At 41.8% G+C, this 26,833-nt stretch overlaps 2 protein-coding genes across 3 annotated transcripts in view; one reads left to right on the top strand and one right to left on the bottom strand.

Moving 5' to 3' along the window:
- Positions 1 to 26,833, top strand: part of LOC138977925 (uncharacterized) — a 169,614-nt gene that overhangs the window by 50,765 nt on the left and 92,016 nt on the right. The gene's annotated exons all lie outside the window — the stretch shown is intronic.
- Positions 16,685 to 24,591, bottom strand: LOC138977921 (uncharacterized). 2 transcript variants are annotated; one of them, XR_011459517.1, is made up of 2 exons: positions 17,311 to 24,591; positions 16,685 to 17,150 (listed from the first exon to the last, which is right to left on the bottom strand). XR_011459517.1 is itself a non-coding variant. In XM_070350523.1 (2 exons), exon 2 carries the CDS (start codon positions 22,818 to 22,820, stop codon positions 18,366 to 18,368), a length of 4,455 nt encoding a protein of 1,484 aa, XP_070206624.1. In that variant the 5' UTR covers positions 22,821 to 24,054; positions 24,215 to 24,591; the 3' UTR covers positions 16,687 to 18,365. The 2 variants fall into 2 exon arrangements, 1 of the variants encoding a protein (XP_070206624.1); XM_070350523.1 differs by having other exon boundaries at positions 16,687 to 24,054; positions 24,215 to 24,591.

Consider the following 26,833-nt stretch of genomic DNA (forward strand, 5'->3'; position numbering starts at 1 on the left):
GACACTGACAGGGAAATAAGTGTGCGACTCGAGCGCTTTCGCTTTCATTGCGTTTTCTGCACTCGTTTACTTGGTTTTTGTGTGTATTTGTTTGACAAATGTAATAAAAAGTTATAGGGTCGGCCCAAAAAAATAGGGTAGGTCGGGTTACCGTAAACACACCTATTTGTTTTTTAAGCCTTATAAAAGACAATACGAAGACAAAACTCAATACCTGTGTCGATTTCATACCTGACGGCAACCGCTGTCGCGTTCACGCCACAGAAAGTCAGTATAGCGCAGTAGTGTAAAGCGCTTCTTAGGAAATTGTGCTTTTTCTTTTATATTCTTTTTTTTCGAGCTTGTTTTACTCCAAACAGGACATTAAACGTGGTATGATCGGACTAAAGATTCAAACACATACGATACCGATTGGCTTCAAGGGAGCCCGGGTAGCTCAGGTGGTGGACTTGTGATCTTAGGGTCGCGGGTTCGAATCTCGGCCGGGGCCCAGATATGTCATATACTACAACAACAAAAGTTCAGTGAAAGATAGAAACGCTTACTTGCGTTGCAACTTTGAAAACATTTAAGAGTATTTCGCAGTCGGCTGCAGGTCGAACATCATGGAAAATTACATATGAAAATCCGGACGAGGAAGTAAACTTTACCAAAACATTATTGCGAGAAATGTCGCGACAAAACTGCCGGTTGTTGTTCTTTTTTTTTTTTATTTATTTTTTTTTTTACCTCAAATGCACTCGACATCTGCATGAGTAGGAATAGCATCGGAACACAAAATACGCATGCTAACTTAACAATATAAGATGTTTGATGGGTTTTTGACAGACAAGGGGACCATATCGTCTTTTGTTTCATCTTTTTATCGACCAAGGCCGAAGGCCGCGGTTGATAAATATGAGACAAAAGGCGATATGCTCCCCGAGGTCCAACAACAAAATGCTGGTCTGACGACAAGCCACCAAACATCGTTTTTGTCATCATTTTGGTTGTGCAACAAAATGCACAATAACGCACAGGGAGACGAATTTTTAGAATCCAACTCCGGGCCACAAAGCATCGTCACAGTAGCTCGAGATAACACGTCAACCTGTGACGTCAAACGTAGCTTGTTGACGCTTTTCTTCGTCTGAGAATGTACGGAGCTGCGATAATACACGAATGTGAATTCAGTAAATGTTGAGCATATTTCTTTTCTTTTTAAGTGTTTATGACTTTTCGTTGTGGATTTTGCGATTACAGAGATAAGTTGCGAATTGACTATGAGTCGCCGCGGTAATTATCAACATTGTCATTGATTGGGTCTTTGAGAGTGAATGCTTACAATCGTTGTCCTCGGAAACAAAAATCCAAAGCCGCGATGGTTCCACACATCAAACAATCAGCCTGATTGGCTTTTACTTTGACAATCCACGTTTCACCTGAAAGCTCAAACCCATTCACCACCTCGATTTATTGCATGGGGAACATGAGATTTATTTACCAGGTGTTTGTGAATGAAAACTCGTGAAAATGATGACAAGACAACCTTTCCGGGGTTTTTTTCTGTCGATTGTTGGGATACCCTTATTTGATGAGCGGTGGGATGGGGTGGTTATTCTTGGTATAATTATTACAGTATGTTACTGATTATCAGTAAACCCCAAAATGAATTTATGACAGTGATGTCACCCATCTCCAGTTAGTTAATTACACTGGCGACGGGTGACAGCACAGTCCGTCATCTTTTGAAAAATTTCTTAAAATTACTTCTCGATGTTTCCCAAACAAACAAACAATTGTTATGATAGATACTGAATAAATCATGTAGTTGAATGTGCATCTTGTACGTGATTGGGCTATGTTAATTTCTATATTTGTTTCCCCTGTTAATGCTGATACAACAGTTGGTGTTTTGTTTAAAGCGAAAAAATGGTTTTGTCTTAACATGTTCATCATGTACATCACTTTGTATTTGTTTATTTGCAATGTTTTTAATTTTTTTTGTGAGACGCACAGAACCATGATAGGATTTGCGATATATAAAAACCCTTGTTATTATTCTTCTTCTTCTTTTTATTATTATTATTTAAGTTATTGAGACATCCCAGTGCACTAAGGGATTTGCTCTATAAATCCCTTAGTGCACTGGGATTGTTTCAATAACGATATTGTCAGTACCGCCATAGAAAAAAGAAGATTCCAAGCGCACATTTTGCAACGCGCATTTGAATAGGCATAACTGTGTGGTCAGGTCGTGTACAGTAAAGATCTACTTTTGTGTGGGGTGTCTCAAGTGTGTCGTGCTTTCGTCACACGCATTTTAATTTCTGTTGGTAAATTCCAGTGTAGCGTTAATCTGAACAGTGATGATCTTTCAGAGAGACCTCATTTGAACTCGGAGAAAGGGCTGTGCTCTTCATTATTTGCGATTCGAAACCTCCAGTCGAGCTTCGACGGATTGACTGTGCGGAGTGACTCCCCTTGAATTGACTCGAAGCCGCGGGACTCGACCGGGTTCGCACATTTTCAAAACAAATGTGGCATATTTTCGTGTTGTATCTTCATTCATCGGGGAGTCTGATAATAAATATGAACGGTAAGAATGCTCTGAACCCTACACGTATTATATCCCCATCGTTTTTTCGTTCACATTTGCCCAACATGTTAATTTGCTGAGCGGGGTTTATGTCGTCTGCTAGGGCAATCAAACCACTGCATGCAGTCTGCACTGACTGAGTCTGCACGCACGAGGCACGCTGGTAATAAGTCTTATAATGGTAAGAACGTTCTGAACCCTACACGTTTTCGATTACGATTGTTCTTGCCTTGAAATAATAATTCGGAAACCATTCATTTACTGAACTGATGCAGTCGTATTTCAGTGTAGTCAGTGCGGCTACGTATGACAGAGTCGATCGAGTCAGTCTTCCAAACTGGTCTAGCTGGTACGTTATCGGAATAACACTTGTGTTTTCTGCTAGCGGGTGGGAATTTTATATTAACTCATCATTTGGTAATGTGGATGATAAGCTACATGCCACTAACACGATGAGAAGAATGTATGCAAGTCGGCGAGAATTAGATGAAACCCAGCGGCTTCTATTTTTAGATCAGTGGCAGCCGCACTGTGGCACAGGCACATGCAATCTGTCAGAAAAAAACCCACTTCTGCTTTAATTGAGAAGTAGGGAATTTATGGTCATTTGGTATTGTGGAGAATATAAGCTACATGTCAGTAATTAATTCTGAGGATGAGAGCACAGTCTTGCTTAGGTAAAGGGCGTAAGAATACGCTCTGTGGAAAAGTTAGCGCACTCCAAGAGTGCGCTAACAGTTTTAGCGCATCGCCATTAGCCAATCAACTGGTTCACATCAGTCATTTCACATCAGTCATGTGACACCAGTACTTACTGACAATTATTATTATTATTATTATTATTTAAGTTATTGAGACATCCCAGTGCACTAAGGGATTTATAGAGCAAATCGAGAAAATTCATTATTGAACGAAGCGCATAGCGCTGAGTTCAATAATTATTTTCGAGATTTGCTCTATAAATCCCTTAGTGCACTGGGATTGTTTCAATAACGATATTGTCAGTACCGCCATAGAAAAAAGAAGATTCCAAACGCACATTTTGCAATGCGCATTTGAATAGGCATAACTGTGTGGTCAGGTCGTGCACAGTAAAGATCTACTTTTGTGTGGGGTGTCTCAAGTGTGTCGTGCTTTCGTCACACGCATTTTAATTTCTGTTGGTAAATTCCAGTGTAGCGTTAATCTGAACAGTGATGATCTTTCAGAGAGACCTCATTTGAACTCGGAGAAAGGCTCTTCATTATTTGCGATTCGAAACCTCCAGTCGAGCTTCGACGGATTGACTATGCGGAGTGACTCCCCTTGAATTGACTCAAAGCGGGACTCGACGGTTCGCACATTTTCAAAACAAATGTGGCACATTTCTCGTGTTCTATCTTCGCTCATCGGGGAGTCTGATACTAAACATGAACGGTAAGAATGCTCTGAACCCTACACGTATTATATCCCCATCGTTTTTTCGTTCACATTTGCCCAACATGTTAATTTGCTGAGCGGGGTTAATGTCGTCTGCTAGGCTACCTGCCAACCTGGGCAATGGAACGACTGCAGTCTGCAATGAGTCTGTACGCATGAGGCAGGCTGCTAATAAATCTTATATATGGTAAGAACGTTCTGAACCTTACACGTTTTCGATTACGATTGTTCTTGCTTTGAAATAATAATTCTGAAACCATTCATTTACTGAACTGATGTAGTCGTATTTCTGTGTTGTCTGCTACAGAGTCGATCGAGTCAGTCTTCCAAACTGGTCTAGCTGGTACGTTATCGGAATAACACTTGTGTTTTCTGTTAGCCGCTGGGAATTGTATACTAACTCATCATTTGGTAATGTGGATGATAAGCTACATGCCACTAACACGGCATATGAGAAGAATCTAGATGCAAGTCGGCGAAAATTAGATGAAACACAGCGGCTTCTATTTTTTTAGATCACTGGCACTGGCACAGGCACATGCAATCTGTCAGAAAAAAAACCCACTTCTGCTTTAATTGAGAAGCAGGGAATTTATGGTCATTTGGTATTGTGGAGAATATAAGCTACATGTCATTAATTAATTCTGAGGATGAGAGCACAGTCTTGCTTAGGCAAAGGGCGCAAGAATACGCTCTGTGGAAAAGTTAGCGCACTCCAAGAGTGCGCTAACAGTTTTAGCGCATCGCCATTAGCCAATCAACTGGTTCACATCAGTCATGTGACACCAGTACTTACTGACAATTATTATTATTATTATTATTATTATTATTATTTTGTTTTTGTTTTATCTATATATTTTTATTTTATTTATGATTAATATTACCATTATCAGTATATAAGAGGGACCACTTTTATACCGAAACTGCAATTTAAAAAAAAATAAGTTGAAAAAATCAAAAATAACATTTCACGCTTGATTTAACTCCTGTTTCCATCTCGTCACAGACCAATTGCGAAGGCAGAAACGCTTTCGGCGGCCTTATCGCTTCACACCTAAGGAGTCAAGTGTCATTAAGTGCGTCACTGACCAATTCACACCTCTTGGCGAAAATTGACAATAGGCCACGATAGACGCTGTCGGAGAACAGAAGTAGCTCGCTGAATGTCTGATTTTTTCCGAGCTTTTAAAACCTCTCTGGGCAATAAGATGTGGACTATCTTGGGATCAAGGCGGAGTTTGTTTGTTACGTGTAAGGATTACCCAAATGACAGGCAGACAATACATAATTCGTTTGATCTTAGTGAGCTTATCGTTCCGGCTAGTTGCTGTAGGCCTATATACTGTAAACTGGAGTGTTCCACTTTTGAACACATTTTTAAAACACCTGTTGTGAACACTGTATGAATTACTCTTTTACAAAAGTAACACACATGAATAACACAAACTAAATAGTGTTTACCATTTGTGCTACTTATGGCCAGTAGAATTAAACATACTTCTCCAACTAATTATTGCGACAAATTACGAGTGACGTCTCTTCGCGTTGACGTCAAAGATTGCATGAGGCTTTTGGAGTCTCTCTCTCTCTCTCTCTCTCTCTCTCTCTCTCTCTCTCTCTCTCTCTCTCTCTCTCTCTCTCTCTCTCTCTCTCTCTCTCTCTCTCTCTCTCTCTCTTTATTTCACTTTTGTAGTTTGTCCCTCTTTAGGGCGAGGGCTGGATGTAAAAAAGCAGATCACTGCTTAATCTACTACCCAAAGAATTGTCATTCTCTCTCTCTCTCTCTCTCTCTCTCTCTCTCTCTCTCTCTCTCTCTCTCTCTCTCTCTCTCTCTCTCTCTCTCTCTCTCTCTCTCTCTCTCTCTCTCTCTCTCTCTCTCTCTGGATGTTTATATGCAATGATTATTGCAACTATGCTGCAATTTCCACACTATATTGTTTTTCCCATTTTTGAGTGTGTATACAAAACCATAACCTTTTTTCTTATTACTATTTACATTATATTCGTCTGTAAGAAACAATAACCTTGTCAATTTTACTATCTGGGCGGGGATATAGCTCAGTTGGTAGCGCGCTGGATTTGTATTCAGTTGGCCGCTGTCAGCGTGAGTTCGATCCCAGGTTCGGCGGAAATTTATTTCAGAGTCAACTTTGTGTGCAGACTCTCTTCGGTGTCCGAACTCCCCCCCCCCCCCCCCCGTGTACACTACATTGGGTGTGCACGTTAAAGATCCCACGATTGACAAAAGGGTCTTTCCTGGCAAAAATTGCTTAGGCACAGTTAATAATTGTCTAACTATACCCGTGTGACTTGGAATAATAGGCCGTGAAAGGTAAATATGCGCCGAAATGGCTGCAATTACTGGCCGTATAAAATTTCATCTCACACGGCATCACTGCAGAGCGCCTAGAACTGTACCCACGGAATATGCGCGATATAAGCCTCATTGATTGATTGATTGACTATCTATATTCTGTGCGTCTGTATTAAGTGTTTGTATAAGGGGCAGGTTGTAAGATTAGGCTTTGCCTAAAACCTCTATCCTTTAGTAATAAAGTTCAGTTTCAGTTTCTCTCTCTCTCTCTCTCTCTCTCTCTCCCTCTCTCTTTCCCCTCTCTCTCTCTCTCTCTCTCTCTCTCTCTAATTGAAATGGGCCCAAGGCCCAATCAATAAACCATCCAAACTCCAGACTCCAGACTCTCTCTCTCTCTCTCTCTCTCTCTCTCTCTCTCTCTCTCTCTCTCTCTCTCTCTCTCTCTCTCTCTCGCTATGATCTCTCTTGCTTGTTTTGTCTTAAATAGCGTTTTACTTGCTCCCATGGGGTCGCCTTCACGCGGCGGGAGTGTTTCCACTGAGCTTCCCCACCCCTTTACTTCTCTTCTTTTGTCTTATTTCTGCCTTACCAGTCCTTTCACCTATATTTCCTTCCAAGAAAACTCTCCCTACTATTCCCTGCAGTTTTCGATTCCTTTCTTGTTGTCTTATTTCTACCTGACTGGATCCATCACCTCTATTTCACTTACCAAAAGTCTTCTTTTCCACATCCTTATTTCTCTTCCCCCCGCATGTCGTAAGTGGCGACTAACGGATTATGTTTCTCCTTTTACCCTTGTTAAGCGTTTCTTGTATAGAATATAGTCAATGTTTGTAAAGATTTTAGTCAAGCAGTATGTAAGAAATGTTAAGTCCTTTGTACTTTTGTTTGTTTGTTTGTTTGCTTAACGCCCAGCTGACCACGAAAAGAGCCATATCAGGGCGGTGCTGCTTTGACATATAACGTGCGCCACACACAAGACAGAAGTCGCAGCACAGGCTTCATGTCTCACCCAGTCACATTATTCTGACACCGGACCAACCAGTCCTAGCACTAACCCCATAGTGCCAGACGCCAGGCGGAGCAGCCACTAGATTGCCAATTTTAAAGTCTTAGGTATGACCCGGATATGCGCCGAAATGGCTGCGATCTGCTGGCCGATGTGAATGCGTGATGTATTGTGCAAAAAAATTCCATATCACACGGCATAAATAAACCCCTGCGCCTTGAATATGTGCGCGATATAAATTGCATAAAAAAAAAAATCCCTGCGCTTAGAAGTGTACCCACGGAATACGCGCAATATAAGCCTCATATTGATTGATTGATTGATTGATAATTTTATGTCTTCATAACCAAGGTCATGATGAGCTTTTTATAATTTTGGTTGGCGCAAATGTGTCTTCACTGTAACTAGCTACCCCCCCCATCCCTCCCCTCTCACCTACCCACACCCCCTCCCCTTTGTCTAAAAATGTGAAGGGGAGAGGTGATGGAGGTTGAATAGGAGCTTCGGTGTGCTTTAACTGGTAGTCATTTGTTCAGCCGAGTTATCTATCTTCCTTGAACAGTTTATGATTTTTCCGGTCGGACAGATTGTTTGATCAACTGACCAGGCAAAGTGATTACCAAAGCCATGCTAGCTGCTACCTTGGTTAAAGTTAACGTAACTCGAGAACGGCAGTGAAGTACTTGCGGCCTTCTTTTCATTTTCCAGGAAGCAGCGCGAACGAGTCCACTTCACACCTTGGAGTTGGTTTAAGCGTGTTTTATTCAATTTCTCATACACACGTTTCAAACAATAACAACATTAAAAACGTTAACAAGCAGAGTGCTTATGGACACGTTCTTGAAATGATAATCAATACACATTCCGATAGCAAAACATGGCGAACAAGTGATAGCTTCAACACTTATCTTGATAATCTTTAATTATATGGAGTTGTGCTTGGTTTGACCATAAACATTATCTTGTCAAGGACGTCGTAAATTGCCCCTCGGTGAAAACAGCTGGTATTATTTGCAAGTCGGTTTAGTTCAATGATATTTTAGCAAACAGACACCGATGAAGATATAAATGCACGTTTTCTCAAGGGGACTGCCTGTCTCGGGGATGATGATGATGATGATATATCTCTCTTTATTTTCCTCTCTTGGAGAGTTTGCTGCGTGATAGCCTCTAACCCTTATCATTGTATAACAACGTTCAATCATCATCGTCATCGTCATCTCTCTCTCCCGTTCTCTCTCTCGCCCCCCCCCCCCCCCCCCACCGCCCCCCTTTCCATCACTTTCCCCAACTTAGTATGTTCTAAACGAAGACTACTTTCTTTACACACTCTTAAGTTTACATGTATTATTACGTTTTAGTTTTGCAAGTCATTTTCCTCTCGAATTTTTTATCTTATTTAGTGTAACACTATTTGCTGTCTGTCCTCTTATTTGCTGACTTATTTTTTTTCTTCTGTTGGTTTAAACAAGATTTTATTAAGGACATACAGGGTGGCATGTATATGCGATATAAACAATTGTGACCACACAATAAGCTAAACTTATATTAAGTGTGTTTATAAATATGTACATCTAGATAGGAATTACTATTTCACGTTATGTCAATGTCAGAGAGTTGCTTATCTCCTTGTTATAAATGTTAGACAGACAAGATACAATTTTTACCCCCAAAAAGAGGAAAAAATACAGCAAAAGAAACAGAGGATGTGACAGAAGACGGGAAGGGAGTTAACTTTATTTTTCAGCAATATCGGGGATATATAAGTCGGTAAGGTGGGTATACAAGCATTTCAGAGAGACGATGACTGTCACAGACTTGCCAATTCAATGTTCCTGCAGCAGCAATATTTTCATCCAAAATGTTGTCCAAACTAATTAAGTTGAGATTACTCATTTGAATACAAAGAAAACCCTTTAGAAAGATTCCCTCAAACTTGATGAAAACCCCAGATGAAGCATTTGTTTGACATCTGTTCTGAACTTCCCCTCCCCTTCCTCATTATATGGGTACCTCTCAAGATCGGCAGTGAAGTACTTTCGGTCTTATTATCATTGCCCACGCGGCAGCGTGCATGATTGAGTACACTTCACGCGTTCGAGTCGTGCTTGAGTCAAGCACGTCGTAAAATAACTGTCGGTGAAAACTGTACAAGACAGCTAGTATTATGTGTAAGTCGGCTAAGTTCAGGGATATTTTAGGACACAGAAACCGATCAAAGTGTAATGCGCGTTTGTTTAAGGGGACTTCCAACTTCCAAAGGATTTTATAAAAATGCGCGCGGCGGAATTTGTTATGGCTTCTTTGATACCCGATTTTTCAAGGGTTTGAACCATTCGTTTATTTCATTTATTTAATTCCCCTCCCTGCCCCTCGGGCCTTTCATCCTCCCCCTCTACCCCCACCCTTTGCCTCCCATATGTTTCTGAGTTCATTTCGGTTCATGCAATGTTTTGCTGAGAGCAATTTCTTGTCCCGATGTAACTTTTTCGTACTCTGATCGGTCCTCGTGGATTTTAAGTAGACAACAGGTCACGGTCCAAGTATTCTTGTAATTGGTCAATCCTTTGAGAAGTTTATGGCGATGCTTCAAGAAAGAGATTGGTCAGTTGGATGTGAAAAACCTATGTGGCAAGTTGTAAAGAGGATTTTCCTTCTCAGACAGAAAGATTAGCAGCGAAAAAGGGAAGTACCAAAACGTTGAAATTATCCGGGTGGGCGGATACATCTTTGTCACTTCTGGAGATTCTTTTCTTCAAAATGTGTTTCTTTTGCCATTTGCAATGAAATGTTTTGTGACTCCATTAATTCATCCGATTTCTTTTATGCAACATAATCTGTCTTTGTTTTTGTGACTTTTAAAAATGTTTACATTCAAATTAACTTTTATTTGAAAAACTTCTTTAAAAAAAAGAAGAAGAACAAAATAGAAAGAATCCATGGTCCATTAAACTCTCTGATCTGAGTAGACATTCGCTCTTTATTTCCTGCGATTTAAAACAGGAAAAAAAAAGGATGAAGGGAACATTGTAACACATGCAATTTCAATCAATCAATCAATCAGTGAGGCTTATATCGCGCATATTCCGTGGGTACAGTTCTAGGCGCTCTGCAGTGTTGCCGTGTGAGATGAAATTTTATACGGCCAGTAAATGCAGCCATTTCGGCGCATATATTTACCTTTCACGGCCTATTATTCCAAGTCACACGGGTATAGGTAGACAATTATTAACTGTGCCTAAGCAATTTTGCCAGGAAAGATCCTTTTGTCAATCGTGGGATCTTTAACGTGCACACCCAATGTAGTGTACACGGGGGGGGGGGGGGGGGGGGAGTTCGGACACCGAAGAGAGTCTGCACACAAAGTTGACTCTGAAATAAATTTCCGCCGAACCTGGGATCGAACTCACGCTGACAGCGGCCAACTGAATACAAATCCAGCGCGCTACCAACTGAGCTATATCCCCGCTATATCTATATTTAAGCGCTATTTTCTGTGCTCTCTCTGGCCGATGTGAATGCGTGATGTATTGTGCAAAAAAAATTCCATCTCACACGGCATGAATAAATCCCTGCGTCTTGAATATGTGCGCGATATAAATTGCATAAAAATAAAAATAAAAATAAAAGATAAATCCCTGCGCTTAGAAGTGTACCCACGGAATACGCGCAATATAAGCCTCATATTGATTGATTGATTGATAATTTTATGTCTTCATAACCAAGGTCATGATGAGCTTTTTATAATTTTGGTTGGCGCAAATGTGTCTTCACTGTAACTAGCTACCCCCCCCCCCATCCCTCCCCTCTCACCTACCCACCCCCCTCTCCTTTGTCTAAAAAATGTGAAGGGGAGAGGTGATGGAGGTTGAATAGGAGCTTCGGTGTGCTTTAACTGGTAGTCATTTGTTCAGCCGAGTTATCTATCTTCCTTGAACAGTTTATGATTTTTCCGGTCGGACAGATTGTTTGATCAACTGACCAGGCAAAGTGATTACCAAAGCCATGCTAGCTGCTACCTTGGTTAAAGTTAACGTAACTCGAGAACGGCAGTGAAGTACTTGCGGCCTTCTTTTCATTTTCCAGAAAGCAGCGCGAACGAGTCCACTTCACACCTTGGAGTTGTGCTTGGTTTGACCATAAACATTATCTTGTCAAGGACGTCGTAAATTGCCCCTCAGTGAAAACAGCTGGTATTATGTGCAAGTCGGTTTAGTTCAATGATATTTTAGCAAACAGACACCGATGAAGATATAAATGCACGTTTGCTCAAGGGGACTTCCTGTCTCGGGGATGATGATGATGATGATATATCTCTCTTTATTTCCCTCTCTTGAAGAGTTTGCTGCGTGATAGCCTCCAACCCTTATCATGGCTGCAATTACTGGCCGTATAAAATTTCATCTCACACGGCATCACTGCAGAGCGCCTAGAACTGTACCCACGGAATATGCGCGATATAAGCCTCATTGATTGATTGATTGATTGATCATTGTAAAACAACGTTCAATCATCATCGTCATCGTCATCTCTCTCTCCCGTTCTCTCTCTCGCCCCCCCCCACTCTTTCTCTCTCTCTCTCTCTCTCCCTCTCTCTCTCTCTGTCTCTCTCTCTTACACACTTTCTCTTTCCTATTCTCTCTCTGTTTTGTTCTCGTTTCTCTGAAAGATTTGTTTTAAACAAACACGTAGGAAAGAAATCTGCAGAGCTGTTGCAATTGTGTCTTTTATCTCTATCTTTTTCTTTGTTTTTGTTTCGGTTTTTTACTGTATGCCTATCTGTCTGTCTGTCTGTCTGTCTGTCTGTCTGTCTGTCTGTCTGTCTGTCTATCTCGCAGGTTACTGTCTGTCCGTCTGACCGTCTGTCTGTCCGTCTGTTTGTCCGTCTCTCTCACTCTGTTTCTGTCTTTCTCTCTTACTTATTTAATTACCCCAACTCTCACACTCTCTATCTCTCTCTCTCTCTCTCTCTCTCTCTCTCTCTCTCTCTCTCTCTCTCTCTCTCTCTCTCTCTCTCTCTTCCTCCGGCAGCACATATTTTTCGCTCCAGCAATTTACTTGAAAAAGTGAAGAAAATGCCTGTCGTTGGAAGCTACCTTGACAGGCCTGCCAGCTGACCACTACGTCAAGTACTGGAAAGTCACAGTCACACTTTAACTGCTCAGCACAGAGAACCAACAGGCCGCCATTTGCAGAGCTAGTCTACGCAACGTAAAAAAACCCAAAACCTTCGCAGCTCAGACGTGACAGACAATGATCCCAACAATTTAACAGCAAAGAGGTATGCGTTTCTTCTGTTGATACAGCTGATCGATCATCTGCGAAATCATGCCAGCACAACATCAGGCATAATTCACACAAACACGTACGACAAAGTTCACGACGTTAGGAACAAACAGAAAATGAGACTACACGCCGGCGAACGCATTGACAGTGAGGCAAGCTGTGTTGTGAACATTGAAGCACGTGAATCACGGAGCCACATTCCATCCAAGGTGACGGAACCTGCCTTGCAGCAATCCATTGACTCCACGTGCGTGGCCCCTGGCAGTGACAAGGACAGGTATTTTACGTCAGAGAGTGATACAGAGGAACCTGTGGAAAAGCAGTTGACTAAAGCTGAAAACGATGCTTTAGAAAGGGAGTACAGTCTAGGGGAAGTAAAAGCACTTGCTTTAGAAATTACTACGAACCCCAGAACACGAAAGAAAGTGAAAGGTGTGCAAAACAAAACAAAGAACAATTCTTTGATTAGACTGGTGTACACTGCTTGTAAAATCAGATCACTTCATGTTCACCTACGATTGTACCAAAGCTGAAACACTGAACTGGACGTTATTCAGGGACAAAGCAGACATGAGTTATGATGAATCAGAACGACTGGCATTTATTGAGGAGACTGCAGATGTGCGACGAACACTGTACCATGTTGAGATAAATCATATCGCCAAGGATTTGCATGCACTGGTTACACTTCTCAGAGCCTACCTTCAGACTTGAACTTTGATCGCTGTTGTATCACATTTACGTATCATTACATGCTGTTTCTCTTGCCAAACTTGTAAAGCACTACTACTATATTTTGCAGCTGATACTGGTAAAACGTTAATACACTATGATTGTATTAAAACATTATTGTACACAATGCACTGGGAACATTTTCAAACATAATGTGGTTAACTTCTATTTCACTTCAATGAGCGACGGCGGGATGAAAAAAATAGTATTTTAGCATTTCTTATTCTGTTACAGTGTTAAGATAAAGATCAATTCAATCCAATTCAATTTAATTCAATTCAATTCAATGCAATTCTCTCTCCCTCATTCTCATTCTCATAAATCAGACTCAAACCATCCGTTGTCAGGGTCGTGAATGCTGCTGACTGGATTGGAGATACTCTTAAGTCGCCACTACTTCTATTATGCAGCTGATACTGGTAAAATGTTAATACACTATGATTGTATTGAAACATTATTGTACATAATGCACTGGGAACATTTTCAAACATAATGTTGTTAACTTCTATTTTACCTCAATGGGCGAGGGCGGCATGAAAAAAAGAGCATTTTAGCATTTGCTATTCTGTTACAGTGTTAAATCATTGTATGCGTGTGTGTGCAAGTGAGTGTGCGAGCGCGTGTGAGTAATGTTGGTAGTTTAGCATTGGTTTTTTTTCCCTTTTATTGTTACATGTTTGTCTAATAATTTACAATTATTATTTTGACATTATTTCAAACCTGTTATATTAAAATCGTCCGCCAAATTTAATTTGCTTTTAAGAGTACGCTTATAAGCCTAGCTTGTTGTTCTCCATGTTTCTAATTTCATGTATGCGGCAATAGTTCCAACGAAATTTATTGAATAAAAACTTGTTTTTAAACCAAGATAAAGATCAATTCAATTCAATTTGATACAATTCTCTCTCCCTCATTCTCATTCTCATAAATCAGACTCAAACCATCCGTTGTCAGGGTCGTGAATGCTACTGACTGGACTGGAGATACTATTATGTCGCCTAGCGCCATGTAACTGATAAAACCATTCATAGCACAGCGCAGAGTAGCCTATAGCTCTGCGGTAGCTCTGCGGTTTTGGACGTCCCCATTTCACTGCTGTACAGCAAACATCGCCCCCAAATACCTGTGTCTGTGTGTCACCGACTTAGTTGCTCTGCAGAGTGTGTGTGTGTAATGCTGCTTTGCTCTGCTGAGTTTGTGTGTTATACCGCTTTGCTCTGCTGAGTGTGTGTGTGTGTGTTTGTGTTAATTACGGTCTGTCTGTCTGTATATTCTTTTGTCTGTCACTCAAGGGTAAGGGGGGGTCCTTAACCTCTCCTTTGTTGTCTCGGTCTGTCTCTCTGTCTCTGTTTACCTAGCCTGTCTCTGTCGCTCTTTCTGACTCTCTCCCTCTCAGCGGAGATCAAAGCCAATGAAAAACACACATCTCTGAAGCAGTTTTAGCTTGTGCCTCCAAATGACTGCTGTACAACAACCAGACCCCATCTGACTGCTGTTTGGGAAACAGTCCCCAATTCACTGCTGTACACCATTTACGTATCATTACATGCTGTTTCTCTTTCGAAACTTGTAAAGCACTACTTCTATTTTGCAGCTGATACTGGTAAAATGTTAATACACTATGATTGTATTGAAACATTATTGTACATAAAGCACTGGGAACATTTTCAAACATAATGTGGTTAACTTCTATTTCAACTCAATGGGCGAGGGCGGGATGAAAAAAACAACATTTTAGCATTTCTTGTTCTGTTACAGTGTTAAAGAGAAAGATAAATTCAATTCAATTTAATTCAATTCAATTTAATACAATTCTCTCTCCCTCATTCTCATTCTCATAAATCAGACTCAAACCATCCGTTGTCAGGGTCGTGAATGCTACTGACTGGATTGGAAATACTCTTATGTCGCCTAGCGCCATATATGTAACTGATGAAACCATTCATAGCACAGCGCAGAGCGATAGCTCTGCCGTAGCTCTGCGGCTTTTTGGACGTCCCCATTTCACTGCTGTACAGCAAACATCGTCCCCAAATACCTGTGTCTGTGTGTCACCGACTTAGTTGCTCTGCAGAGTGTGTGTGTGTAATACTGCCTTGCTCTGCTGAGTTTGTGTGTTATACCGCTTTGCTCTGCTGAGTGTGTGTGTTTGTGTTAATTACTGTCTGTCTGTATATTCTTTTGTCTGTCCGTCTGTCACTCAAGGGTAAACCGGCACGGTTAGCCTAGTGGTAATTAAGGCGTCCGCCCCGTGATCGGGAGGTCGTGGGTTCGAACCTCGGCCGGTGTCACGATTTCATCTTTCGCCTGTGTACATATTTCCCCCTCGATATTTACTCGAGACTGAAATGTTGTTTCCTGGTAAAATTAAGAAGGGAAATTATTTATGGACGAAAAGCATGTCAGTTTCTTGCATGTGAAAAAAATTGGTTGTGAAATTAAATAGATTTCACTCCCAAAATCGAATTCTTCGAAAACGTGTACCGAGTGGTTACGTCCCTTGAGTAAGAAGGGAAACATTTTAGGATGAATCAAATTTCTAAGTTAAATAAAATAATTGGTTGGACAAATTTGGCCCCATGAATGTAAGGTACACAAGGTCGCTCATCAGTACTATCGAAGGGTGTTTTTTTTGTTCAGTGTAGAGTTTATACTAGATCAAGGAGGCCGAAAATCGAAATATCAACATGGCGAAAGATGAAAACGTCACACCGGGTCATACCTAAGACTTTAAAATTGGCAATCTAGTGGCTGATCCACATCCCATTTTGGTGCAATCCCATTTTGCCGCCGTCCCATTTTTTGCCCCATCCCATTTTCGCGACATTTCACAAGCCAAGCGTCATTTTATAAAATTTATAATTTTGGATGATTAATGAGATGAGGATGATTGTATAATGATGATGCTATGGATTTCCAATTTGGATTGAGACAGGGCATTTTACTAACATGTCATAACAATAGCGCGACATCCCATTTTGACACCATATCCCATTTGGCCGCCATGCCGTTTCACCGTATTCCATTTATTCCCCATTCCATTGTCGCGACATTTCACAAGCCAAGCGTCATTTTACTACAGTGTCATAACAATAGCGCGTCATCCCATTTTGACACCATCCCATTTGGCCGCCATCACATTTTTTATTTATTCTTCTTGCCAAGCCTCACTATACTACTATACTGCGTTATTCAACTAGGAAGACATTCCGTTTACGCCAAATTCCATTTTTGCCACAATCCAAAATGCCGCGAAATAGAGATGGTGGCAAAATGGGATGACGGCAAAACGGCATGGCGACAAAATGGAATGTGGCGCTAGTGGTTTGACACGGTGGTTGTGAGAGATTCGAAATAAAGAAGATCCGTAATTATCCTTATTAATCTCCTTCCAGATTCTTTATATGTGCACACACACACACACAGTCAATCATCTGACTCCCGCTCAGAAGTTTAGGAAAGCAGAGAGAAGATTAGAAGAATTTGTAGTCTTTCACCAACTCATTCTTTCCAAACAATAGCCAATGGTTTAATTAGAACATACAAATTGGTTTGTTTCTGACATAGCAAATATCAACTCATTCCTCAAATTCTCAAATACTTTCTTGCTTACAATAATCAATTCATGACCTTTTGAAACTCATTCATTCATTGTCAACGTCAGAACATATTTACAAGGACAAGAAAGCAAATAAACAAAACATAACTTTTACGTTATGTAGAGGTGACGATGTAGCTAGCCTTCAACCTTACGGCCTCCATCGCACCCTCGCCACTCTGGCACCACCCCGCACAAGTCAGACTGGGGCGGCCTGTTACAAAATATAACACCCTACTGTAACAACTAACAATATTCAAAAACACACCAACCGAGCACAAGAAAATTATACAATTCCGAAATTATTCAAGTACACAAGTCATGTCCGCGCATACAAAAGAAATGTTCAAGTTCACACAAAACTAGCAAAGTACCTCATCTTCCAATATGGCGGCATCCATACAACATTCCAAGTCATCCCGGCAATGTTTCCCGGTTCCAAGGTTGACATCAAAAGCAAGAGCAGGTTTTCTCATCCGAGAGCCCAGGTCGAATGACTTTCAATTGTCAGGCAGTTTACAATCACAACTCACAAAATCAGGCGGTTGCGATTATAACGCGAACAACTCGCACAGTTGTAAATTCACGTGCCGCGAACCCAGTTTGACCGTCCGTAGCTAACCATGGAATTTTACTGAACTGTTAAAAGTTTCCACTCTCAAAGTTAAACCACTCCTGACAACCTCTTTGTATTACAAAAAGCACTAGTTATATCCCTTCAACTATAAACACCATAACCGCCATTCATTACATCACCCCTTTCCCCGATTAAAAAAAAAATGTGAACCCAAAATGAACATTTTTTTTTTTCAAAAACTGTACAAGTATAAGTATTCCAGTAACAAGAAAAAATTTTAAATACATAAAAAAAATACATAGATTAATAAATAATCAAAGCATAAGGAAAACATTTATTAAATACTCTGTCCGTTCCCAAAGAGTGCAATCAGTTTACAACCAAAAGACAGTGCCATCCACCAAAAAAGTGACGAAAGCCACGAGGCTGTCCTTAAACATGAGCAACAATGGCAAGCATAATAAACCACATTTACGCCGCCGTGTAGATAATCACCCACTGTGTTAATCCACAACAGTTATACTCATGGACATTCAGCAATTTTCGCCTATTACTGAATGCAATAACATTGACGTTCTTGGTACCAAAGATCGCCAATAAAGTTTGAGTAGCCCCCGCTAAACTCAATACAGTAAACCTCGACTACAACACAAAATGGTACTAGCATCAAAAATATTCAAATACATTTTTCCAGCCAGATTAAAAAAAATAATCACAATGTGAAAAAAACAAGAACAAAATTAAATTAGTTCTTAATACATACACAGCATATCAACACTCACAGCACAAAAAGTATTGTCCTTGTTGATTGCAGAAAGTTTTTTCACTGTCCTTTCAACCATCATGTTCCATTCACTTCGTCAAGCGTGACAACACATCAGCCTCAAAATTCCTGACTCCAGGAATTGGCACTACTGTGAATGAATACTCTTGGAGAGACAGAGCCCATCGCAACAGTCGGCCGTTGGCAGTTTTGGACTGTCGTAAGTACGTCAACGGTCTGTGATCAGTCTCAACAAAGAAATGTGAGCCAAACAAGTAGCGATGGAATTTGTCAACTGCCCACACCAACGCTAGGCACTCTCTCTCCACAGTAGAGTATCTGGTTTCTCTTTCCAGCAGTTTCCTGCTGGCATACAGAACTGGATGAAGGACGTCGTCATCATCAGGCTGCATCAGGGCTGCTCCAATCCCCGTGGAGGATGCATCCGACCGCACTGTGAACGGCCTGGAAAAGTCTGGCAATCTCACCAGTGGTTCAGACGACAAAATTTCTTTGACCCTGTCAAAAGCCATCTGACACTCTTTTGACCAACGAACTTTGTTTGGTTGGTTCTTCTTTGTGAGTTCTACCAGGGGGGACACAATAGACGCGAAGCTTGGGACATAGCGCCTATAGAAACTGATGAGCCCTACCAATGACCGGACTTGTTTCTTTGTGGTTGGGACAGAGACATTCAAGATTTTGGACACTTTGGAGGGAACTGGACGCATGCTACCCTCCCCAACTATGTGACCCAAAAACTCAATAGAGTCAAACCCTGCCTCTACTTTCGACGGTCTCACAGTCAACCCATGTTTTCCCAGTTCTGTCAACAGTCCGTCAAGTGCCTCTAGATGCTCACACCAGTCTTCCGTGGCTACAAGTACGTCATCAAAGAAATGAACAGATTTGAACCTATCCAGATCCAACATCTTCATCATCCTCGCGAAAGTACTTGGTGCTGTACTCATTCCGAACGGCATCTTCTTGAACTGATATAGACCTTGAGGGGTACGAAAAGCCGTTTTTGCTCGATCAGACTCTGCCATCGGAATTTGCCAATAGCCCTTAGCCAGATCAATCTTCGTGAAATGCTGCCTGCCCTGCAATGAAGCAAACAGAACTTCCGGATCCGGTATTGGCTCAGCGTCAAACTCCGTAATCTTATTGAGGTGTCTGAAATCGATGCAAAAACGAGTACTTCCGTCCTTCTTCTTGACTAGAACAATAGGAGACGAGAACGGAGAAATAGACGGCTCTATTACGTCTAGATCTAACATCTTTTTCACTTCTTCTTCAACCACTTCCTGAGACTCAAATGGTAACGGATACTGTTTCACATTGACCACAGCACCTTCAGGAATCCTCACCATATGCTGCACTAGGTCACAAGTACCAGGCAAATCCGTCATTTTGTCCTGATGCTTCTGAAACACCGCCTGCACTTTTTGTTTTGCCTGCATAGACAAGTCAGGACTATAGACCACATCATCTACATTCTCAGTCTGAACTGTAGGAACTGACTGTAGTTTGACTTTCTGAATGTCTACCTCCTCTACTGCACTGGACCCACTGATCACTCCCAATGAGGCAACAACTGGGTTCTGACCAACATCTTCATTCCTAGACACATACTCCCTGAGCAAGTTGACATGGTACACTTTCTCGATCCCAGGTGAAATTTCTACAACGTAATCACATTGATTCAGTCTTTTGATCACCTGAAATGGACCTCGCCAGCGTAGTATCATTTTGTTCTTCTCAGTTGGAAGTAAGACTAAGACTTTCTTTCCAGCGAGTATCATTCTTGGCTTCTGAGATCTGTATGATCTGTTCTTCTTTGATACATTCTGAACAGCCTTCTGTGCTCTACTAACACTGTCAGCCAAGACCTCTTTCAAATCCTGCACATACTGTGACACTGGAACCTGCTGATTCTCCCGACTGCTATCGGTCCACGCATGATACAGCAGTTCCGACGGTCCTTTTGGGTTTCTACCGTACAGAAGTTCAAAAGGTGAGTACCCTGTAGACTCCTGTGGGATTTCTCTGTATGCGAACAACGCAAAAGGCAAATATCTATCCCAATCCTTAGGTCTATCTGCCATCAACTTCTTCACCATGGATTTCAAAGTTCCATTGAACCTTTCACAGAGACCATTCGTCTGGGGATGATAAGGAGTCGTGTGCAACTGCGATACCGATATCAATCTCATCACCTCTCGCATGACATCAGATGTGAATTGTGTACCTAGATCTGAGAGAACCTCATCTGGTAAACCCGTCCGGGTGAAAATGCCCAACAAAGCTTCCGCTACTGCTTCTGTGGTCGTTGATTTCAAGGGTACTGCTTCCGGATAGCGTGTCGCAACATCCACCAACACCAAAGCGTACTGATGACCACGAGCTGACACTGGTTTAATCGGACCAATCAGATCAATGCAAACTCGGGAAAATGGGACTTCTATCACAGGCAGTGGTTGCAAAGGTGCCGAAGGAACTCTACCTTTGGGAAAGGTTTTCTGACAGATATCACATGATCTGCAGTAATCCTTGATCGACTGCCGATAACCGGGCCAAAAGAAGAATGCGGACACCCTTTTGAACGTACTGTTCGCGCCTAAATGACCACCAAACAAACCGTCATGGGCAGTGATCAAAACCGACTCGCGCAAGCGTTCAGGAACAACTAGCTGCCAAACCACTTCATCGTTGACCTTGGAGTAGTACTTTCGACATAACAACTGGTCCCTCACAACAAACGACACCACACAACCAGACGACTCTTCCGATTTTCCTTGGCCAACTTTCTCGAACAGATCATGCAACGTTTTGTCATCCTTTTGCATTTTGGACAGTTTATCAGCATTGATATCAAGTTGGGGAACTTTAGCGGTCAACAGCGGTCTAAAAGGACGTTCTTCTCTAGCTTTTTGACCTCTTGTCTGGACTGCGCTAGTAACCTCGACACATCCAAATGTACATCCCTGTATTCTTCCCAAAATGACGTCACATACTGGATTGTCGATCACACATGCCTCAACACTTCCAGAAAAGTATGGTGTATCCAGACTCACAATCGCAATGGGTAACCGAACTAAATCCCCACTGAACTGTCTACACACCTGTACCTTCCCAGTAAACTGATCATCTCTCACTAGGGACTTCCTGACCCCAACCGTGGAACACCCACTATCCAACATGACCGTGACCTCACTACCATTTAAGGTACCTTCACATGTCTGAATAGACTCGGGAAGTTCATCACTACCTGAAAATCCTACTGACGCCACAGACTGCTCGTCTTCACTACAGCTGGACTCTTCAACAGTGACAACGGATACTGAAGCAGTATGCATTTTTTTGGGACAATCTGCCAACTTGTGCGAAGTATCTTGACACCACCAACACTTCCTCTGATAGTTCTGACCACCTCTACCTCTACCAGATTGACTAGCACCTCTGCCACCCTTATTATCAGGAGAGCTTTGTTCTGTCGGTGGGTTTGTGTCAGCCTGACTATTCTTCTTAGAAAACCTGTGACCACCTCGACCACCTGACCCTGAATGACCTCCTCTCCCACTTGGAAGACCGACATTAGCCAACAGAGGATCACTAGAACCTTTTGCTGCTAGGTTTTGACTAGGATGTGCTTCCCTGTATCTTTCAGCTGCGTCTATCATGGTTTGAGCGGTAGTATGCTTGTCTTCTTTCAGAAAAGTAACCAGAGACGACGCACAACTAGACAGAATCTGCTCTCTGAGCACCAAGTCACAGAGCAAAGCGAAATCTGTGCCAACTCCAGCCATATCTGTCCATCTAGTAAAAAATCTTCTCATGCGGGAGAAAAAGACATGCATGGTTTCACCTGATTCAGGTTTGCATGAGCGAAACTGCGTTCTGAAACCTTCTTCAGTACATTTGAATCTCTTCAACAAATGCGCTGACAGTTTGGCATAGTCATTAGTATCTTCTACTGGTAACTCTTGAAAATAATTCAGAGCACGACCTCTGAGTAGAGTAGGCAAAATCAAAGCCTTCTCATCCTTTGACCACTTCAAGCTAGCTGCGTGCTTATCGAAGCGATACAGATAACTCTCAATGTCATCTGATTTATCATCAAAATAGGGAATCTTGGGACGATTGGCCAACTTATTCTTGCTTGCTTTTTCAACCAACTCGTCTGCTCGCAACTTTGCCTCCCTGTTCGCCTTTTCTTCTTCAATATCGAGACGACGATTTTCAATCTTAGCTTGTTCAGCTAACTCTCTCTCTTTAAGCTCACGTGCAGCAGCGAGTTCTTTTTCTTGACGAAGATTTTCAATCTTAGCTTGTTCAGCTAACTCTCTCTCTTTAAGCTCACGTGCAGCAGCGAGTTCTTTTTCTTGAAGAGCAATATCATTTTCTCTTTTCCTTCTTGCTGCTCTTTCCTCACGCAAATTATCCTCCACATACTTGTTCAGTGATGCACCATCTTTTCCTAAGGCTTCACCCTCCACCTTAAACTGCGCTATCAAAGCTTGAACCTCTTCTTGAGATGCCATCGTGAACAAACCGCTATCACTTAAGCAAACTATGACTATCCTCTACATAGAATGCTAGAGGGCAACACCAAGACTTAGCTTTGACTAACGTGAACACAATAGTCCACTAAACTTTAGAATTTACCTGACTTCCTCAAGTTCAGTACTAAAGTGACACAGTCTAGGAAACCGATCAACCGAACTACAAGGGGAAACAATCAATACATTTGAAACTAGGCTCCGCTCAAAAACTTGGCCTAGAAACTAGACACACCCCCATTCCCAAACACTTATGAATCAAGGCATTGCTGACCCACAACTATTTACAAACTGTGTACACGTAAAAGGGAAAAATGATGTGTCATGTATTATTCACTTGTAGGTAAAACTAACCTACAGGGCGCTTCGTGTAAAGTAGGGGGAAAAAAAATAACCTACTCACAAGCAAGAACCAACACTCAGAGAGACAAATTATTCTCAAAAATATATAGAATGTTAACTTGAGTGTCAGATAAGCAAATGACTCACTCCTGTCCAAAATATGTCGCTCAGTCAGGCACAGGATGCATCCGTCCACAGACCAAGGAACTCCCTTCACAGGCAGATGACAAGGATGTCCATCCTCCAGACTGCATGCATCAGCATCTGCGCAAAACCAAACAACACTTCAGCTCTACAAGTCAATAATATAAAATAAGCCTAACTGCACTCAAGGGAACGCACCAAAAAAAATTAATTAATCTTCAAAAATTTTCCAATTAATACAACCGCAAGCTCGCCAATGTGAGAGATTCGAAATAAAGAAGATCCGTAATTATCCTTATTAATCTCCTTCCAGATTCTTTATATGTGCACACACACACACACAGTCAATCATCTGACTCCCGCTCAGAAGTTTAGGAAAGCAGAGAGAAGATTAGAAGAATTTGTAGTCTTTCACCAACTCATTCTTTCCAAACAATAGCCAATGGTTTAATTAGAACATACAAATTGGTTTGTTTCTGACATAGCAAATATCAACTCATTCCTCAAATTCTCAAATACTTTCTTGCTTACAATAATCAATTCATGACCTTTTGAAACTCATTCATTCATTGTCAACGTCAGAACATATTTACAAGGACAAGAAAGCAAATAAACAAAACATAACTTTTACGTTATGTAGAGGTGACGATGTAGCTAGCCTTCAACCTTACGGCCTCCATCGCACCCTCGCCACTCTGGCACCACCCCGCACAAGTCAGACTGGGGCGGCCTGTTACAAAATATAACACCCTACTGTAACAACTAACAATATTCAAAAACACACCAACCGAGCACAAGAAAATTATACAATTCCGAAATTATTCAAGTACACAAGTCATGTCCGCGCATACAAAAGAAATGTTCAAGTTCACACAAAACTAGCAAAGTACCTCATCTTCCAATATGGCGGCATCCATACAACATTCCAAGTCATCCCGGCAATGTTTCCCGGTTCCAAGGTTGACATCAAAAGCAAGAGCAGGTTTTCTCATCCGAGAGCCCAGGTCGAATGACTTTCAATTGTCAGGCAGTTTACAATCACAACTCACAAAATCAGGCGGTTGCGATTATAACGCGAACAACTCGCACAGTTGTAAATTCACGTGCCGCGAACCCAGTTTGACCGTCCGTAGCTAACCATGGAATTTTACTGAACTGTTAAAAGTTTCCACTCTCAAAGTTAAACCACTCCTGACAACCTCTTTGTATTACAAAAAGCACTAGTTATATCCCTTCAACTATAAACACCATAACCGCCATTCATTACAGTGGTAAAATGACACATGGCCTATGAAATGTCGCAAAAATGGGATGGGGGTAAAATGGGATAACGGCGAAACGGGATTGCGCCAAAATGGGAAGTGGAGCTAATGGTACCTGACATGGTGGTAAAATGACACTTGGCCTGTAAAATGTCGCAAAAATGGGATGGGGGCGAAATGGGCTAACGGCCAAACGGGATTGCGCCAAAATGGGATGTTGAGCTATTGGTACATGATATGGTGGTAAAATGACACTTGGCCCGAGAAATGTCGCCAAAATGGGATGGGGGCGAATTGGGATAACGGCGAAACAGGACTAATAGATCCCTTGACTTGGGGGTAGTGCGACTCTGTCACTGCTAGCTTTCCACTCGGAGGAAGCGACCGGAATTTCCCAACAATGGGACATCCTAGTAATGAATTTTTTTTTTTAATTCTTAAAATTAACAGAGTCGCGCTACCCCAAAAGTCAAGGAAATTCGTGTTTGTCCCTTGACTTTGGAGATGACAAGAAAATATCGGGCGCAAAAACGAGATTTGTAAAATTTTTCACAACATATGTCGCCTAGCGCCATGTATGTGATGAAACCATTCATATAGCTCTGCGGGAGCTCTGCACTTTTGGACGTCCCCATTTCACTGCTGTACAGCAAACATCGTCCCCAAATACCTGTTTGTTTCTAAAAAATCACGCTGGAGGTTGCATTTTATGTAATAACCTCCTGAAATGAGTTTTGACACTTTAGAATGGCATGTAAAATGACACATAACCTATGAAATGTCGCAAAAATGGGATGGGGGCAAAATGGGATAACGGCCAAACGGGATTGCGTCAAAATGGGACGTGGAGCTAATGGTACATGACATGGTGGTAAAATGACACTTGGCCTGTAAAATGTCGCAAAAATGGGATGGGGGCGAAATGGGCTAACGGCCAAACGGGATTGCGCCAAAATGGGATGTGGAGCTAATGGTACATGATATGGTGGTAAAATGACACTTGGCCTGAGGAATGTCGCCAAAATGGGATGGGGGCGAATTGGGATAACGGCGAAACAGGACTAATAGATCCCTTGACTTGGGGTAGTGCGACTCTGTCACTGCTAGCTTTCCACTCGGAGGAAGCGACCGGAATTTCCCAACAATGGGACATCCTAGTAATGAATTTTTTTTTTTAATTCTTAAAATTAACAGAGTCGCGCTACCCCAAAAGTCAAGGAAATTCGTGTTTGTCCCTTGACTTTGGAGATGACAAGAAAATATCGGGCGCAAAAACGAGATTTGTAAAATTTTTCACAACATATGTCGCCTAGCGCCATGTATGTGATGAAACCATTCATATAGCTCTGCGGGAGCTCTGCACTTTTGGACGTCCCCATTTCACTGCTGTACAGCAAACATCGTCCCCAAATACCTGTTTGTTTCTAAAAAATCACGCTGGAGGTTGCATTTTATGTAATAACCTCCTGAAATGAGTTTTGACACTTTAGAATGGCATGTAAAATGACACATAACCTATGAAATGTCGCAAAAATGGGATGGGGGCAAAATGGGATAACGGCCAAACGGGATTGCGTCAAAATGGGACGTGGAGCTAATGGTACATGACATGGTGGTAAAATGACACTTGGCCTGTAAAATGTCGCAAAAATGGGATGGGGGCGAAATGGGCTAACGGCCAAACGGGATTGCGCCAAAATGGGATGTGGAGCTAATGGTACATGATATGGTGGTAAAATGACACTTGGCCTGAGGAATGTCGCCAAAATGGGATGGGGGCGAATTGGGATAACGGCGAAACAGGACTAATAGATCCCTTGACTTGGGGTAGTGCGACTCTGTCACTGCTAGCTTTCCACTCGGAGGAAGCGACCGGAATTTCCCAACGATGGGACATCCTAGTAATGAATTTTTTTTTTTTAATTCTTAAAATTAACAGAGTCGCGCTACCCCAAAAGTCAAGGAATTTCGTGTTTTTCCCTTGACTTTGGAGATGACAAGAAAATATCGGGCGCAAAAACGTGATTTGTAAAATTTTTCACATTATATGTCGCCTAGCGCCATGTATGTGATGAAACCATTCATATAGCTCTGCGGGAGCTCTGCACTTTTGGACGTCCCCATTTCACTGCTGTACAGCAAACATCGTCCCCAAATACCTGTTTGTTTCTAAAAAATCACGCTGGAGGTTGCATTTTATGTAATAACCTCCTGAAATGAGTTTTGACACTTTAGAATGGCATTTAA

The sequence above is a fragment of the Littorina saxatilis genome, linkage group LG10 (genome assembly GCF_037325665.1).
Source record: "Littorina saxatilis isolate snail1 linkage group LG10, US_GU_Lsax_2.0, whole genome shotgun sequence".
Classification (NCBI taxonomy): Eukaryota; Metazoa; Mollusca; class Gastropoda; order Littorinimorpha; family Littorinidae; genus Littorina; species Littorina saxatilis.

Coding starts and splice junctions, on each gene's coding strand:
- LOC138977921 (XM_070350523.1), bottom strand. CDS start 22,820: ATGGCATCTCAAGAAGAGGTTCAAGCTTTGATAGCGCAGTTTAAGGTG.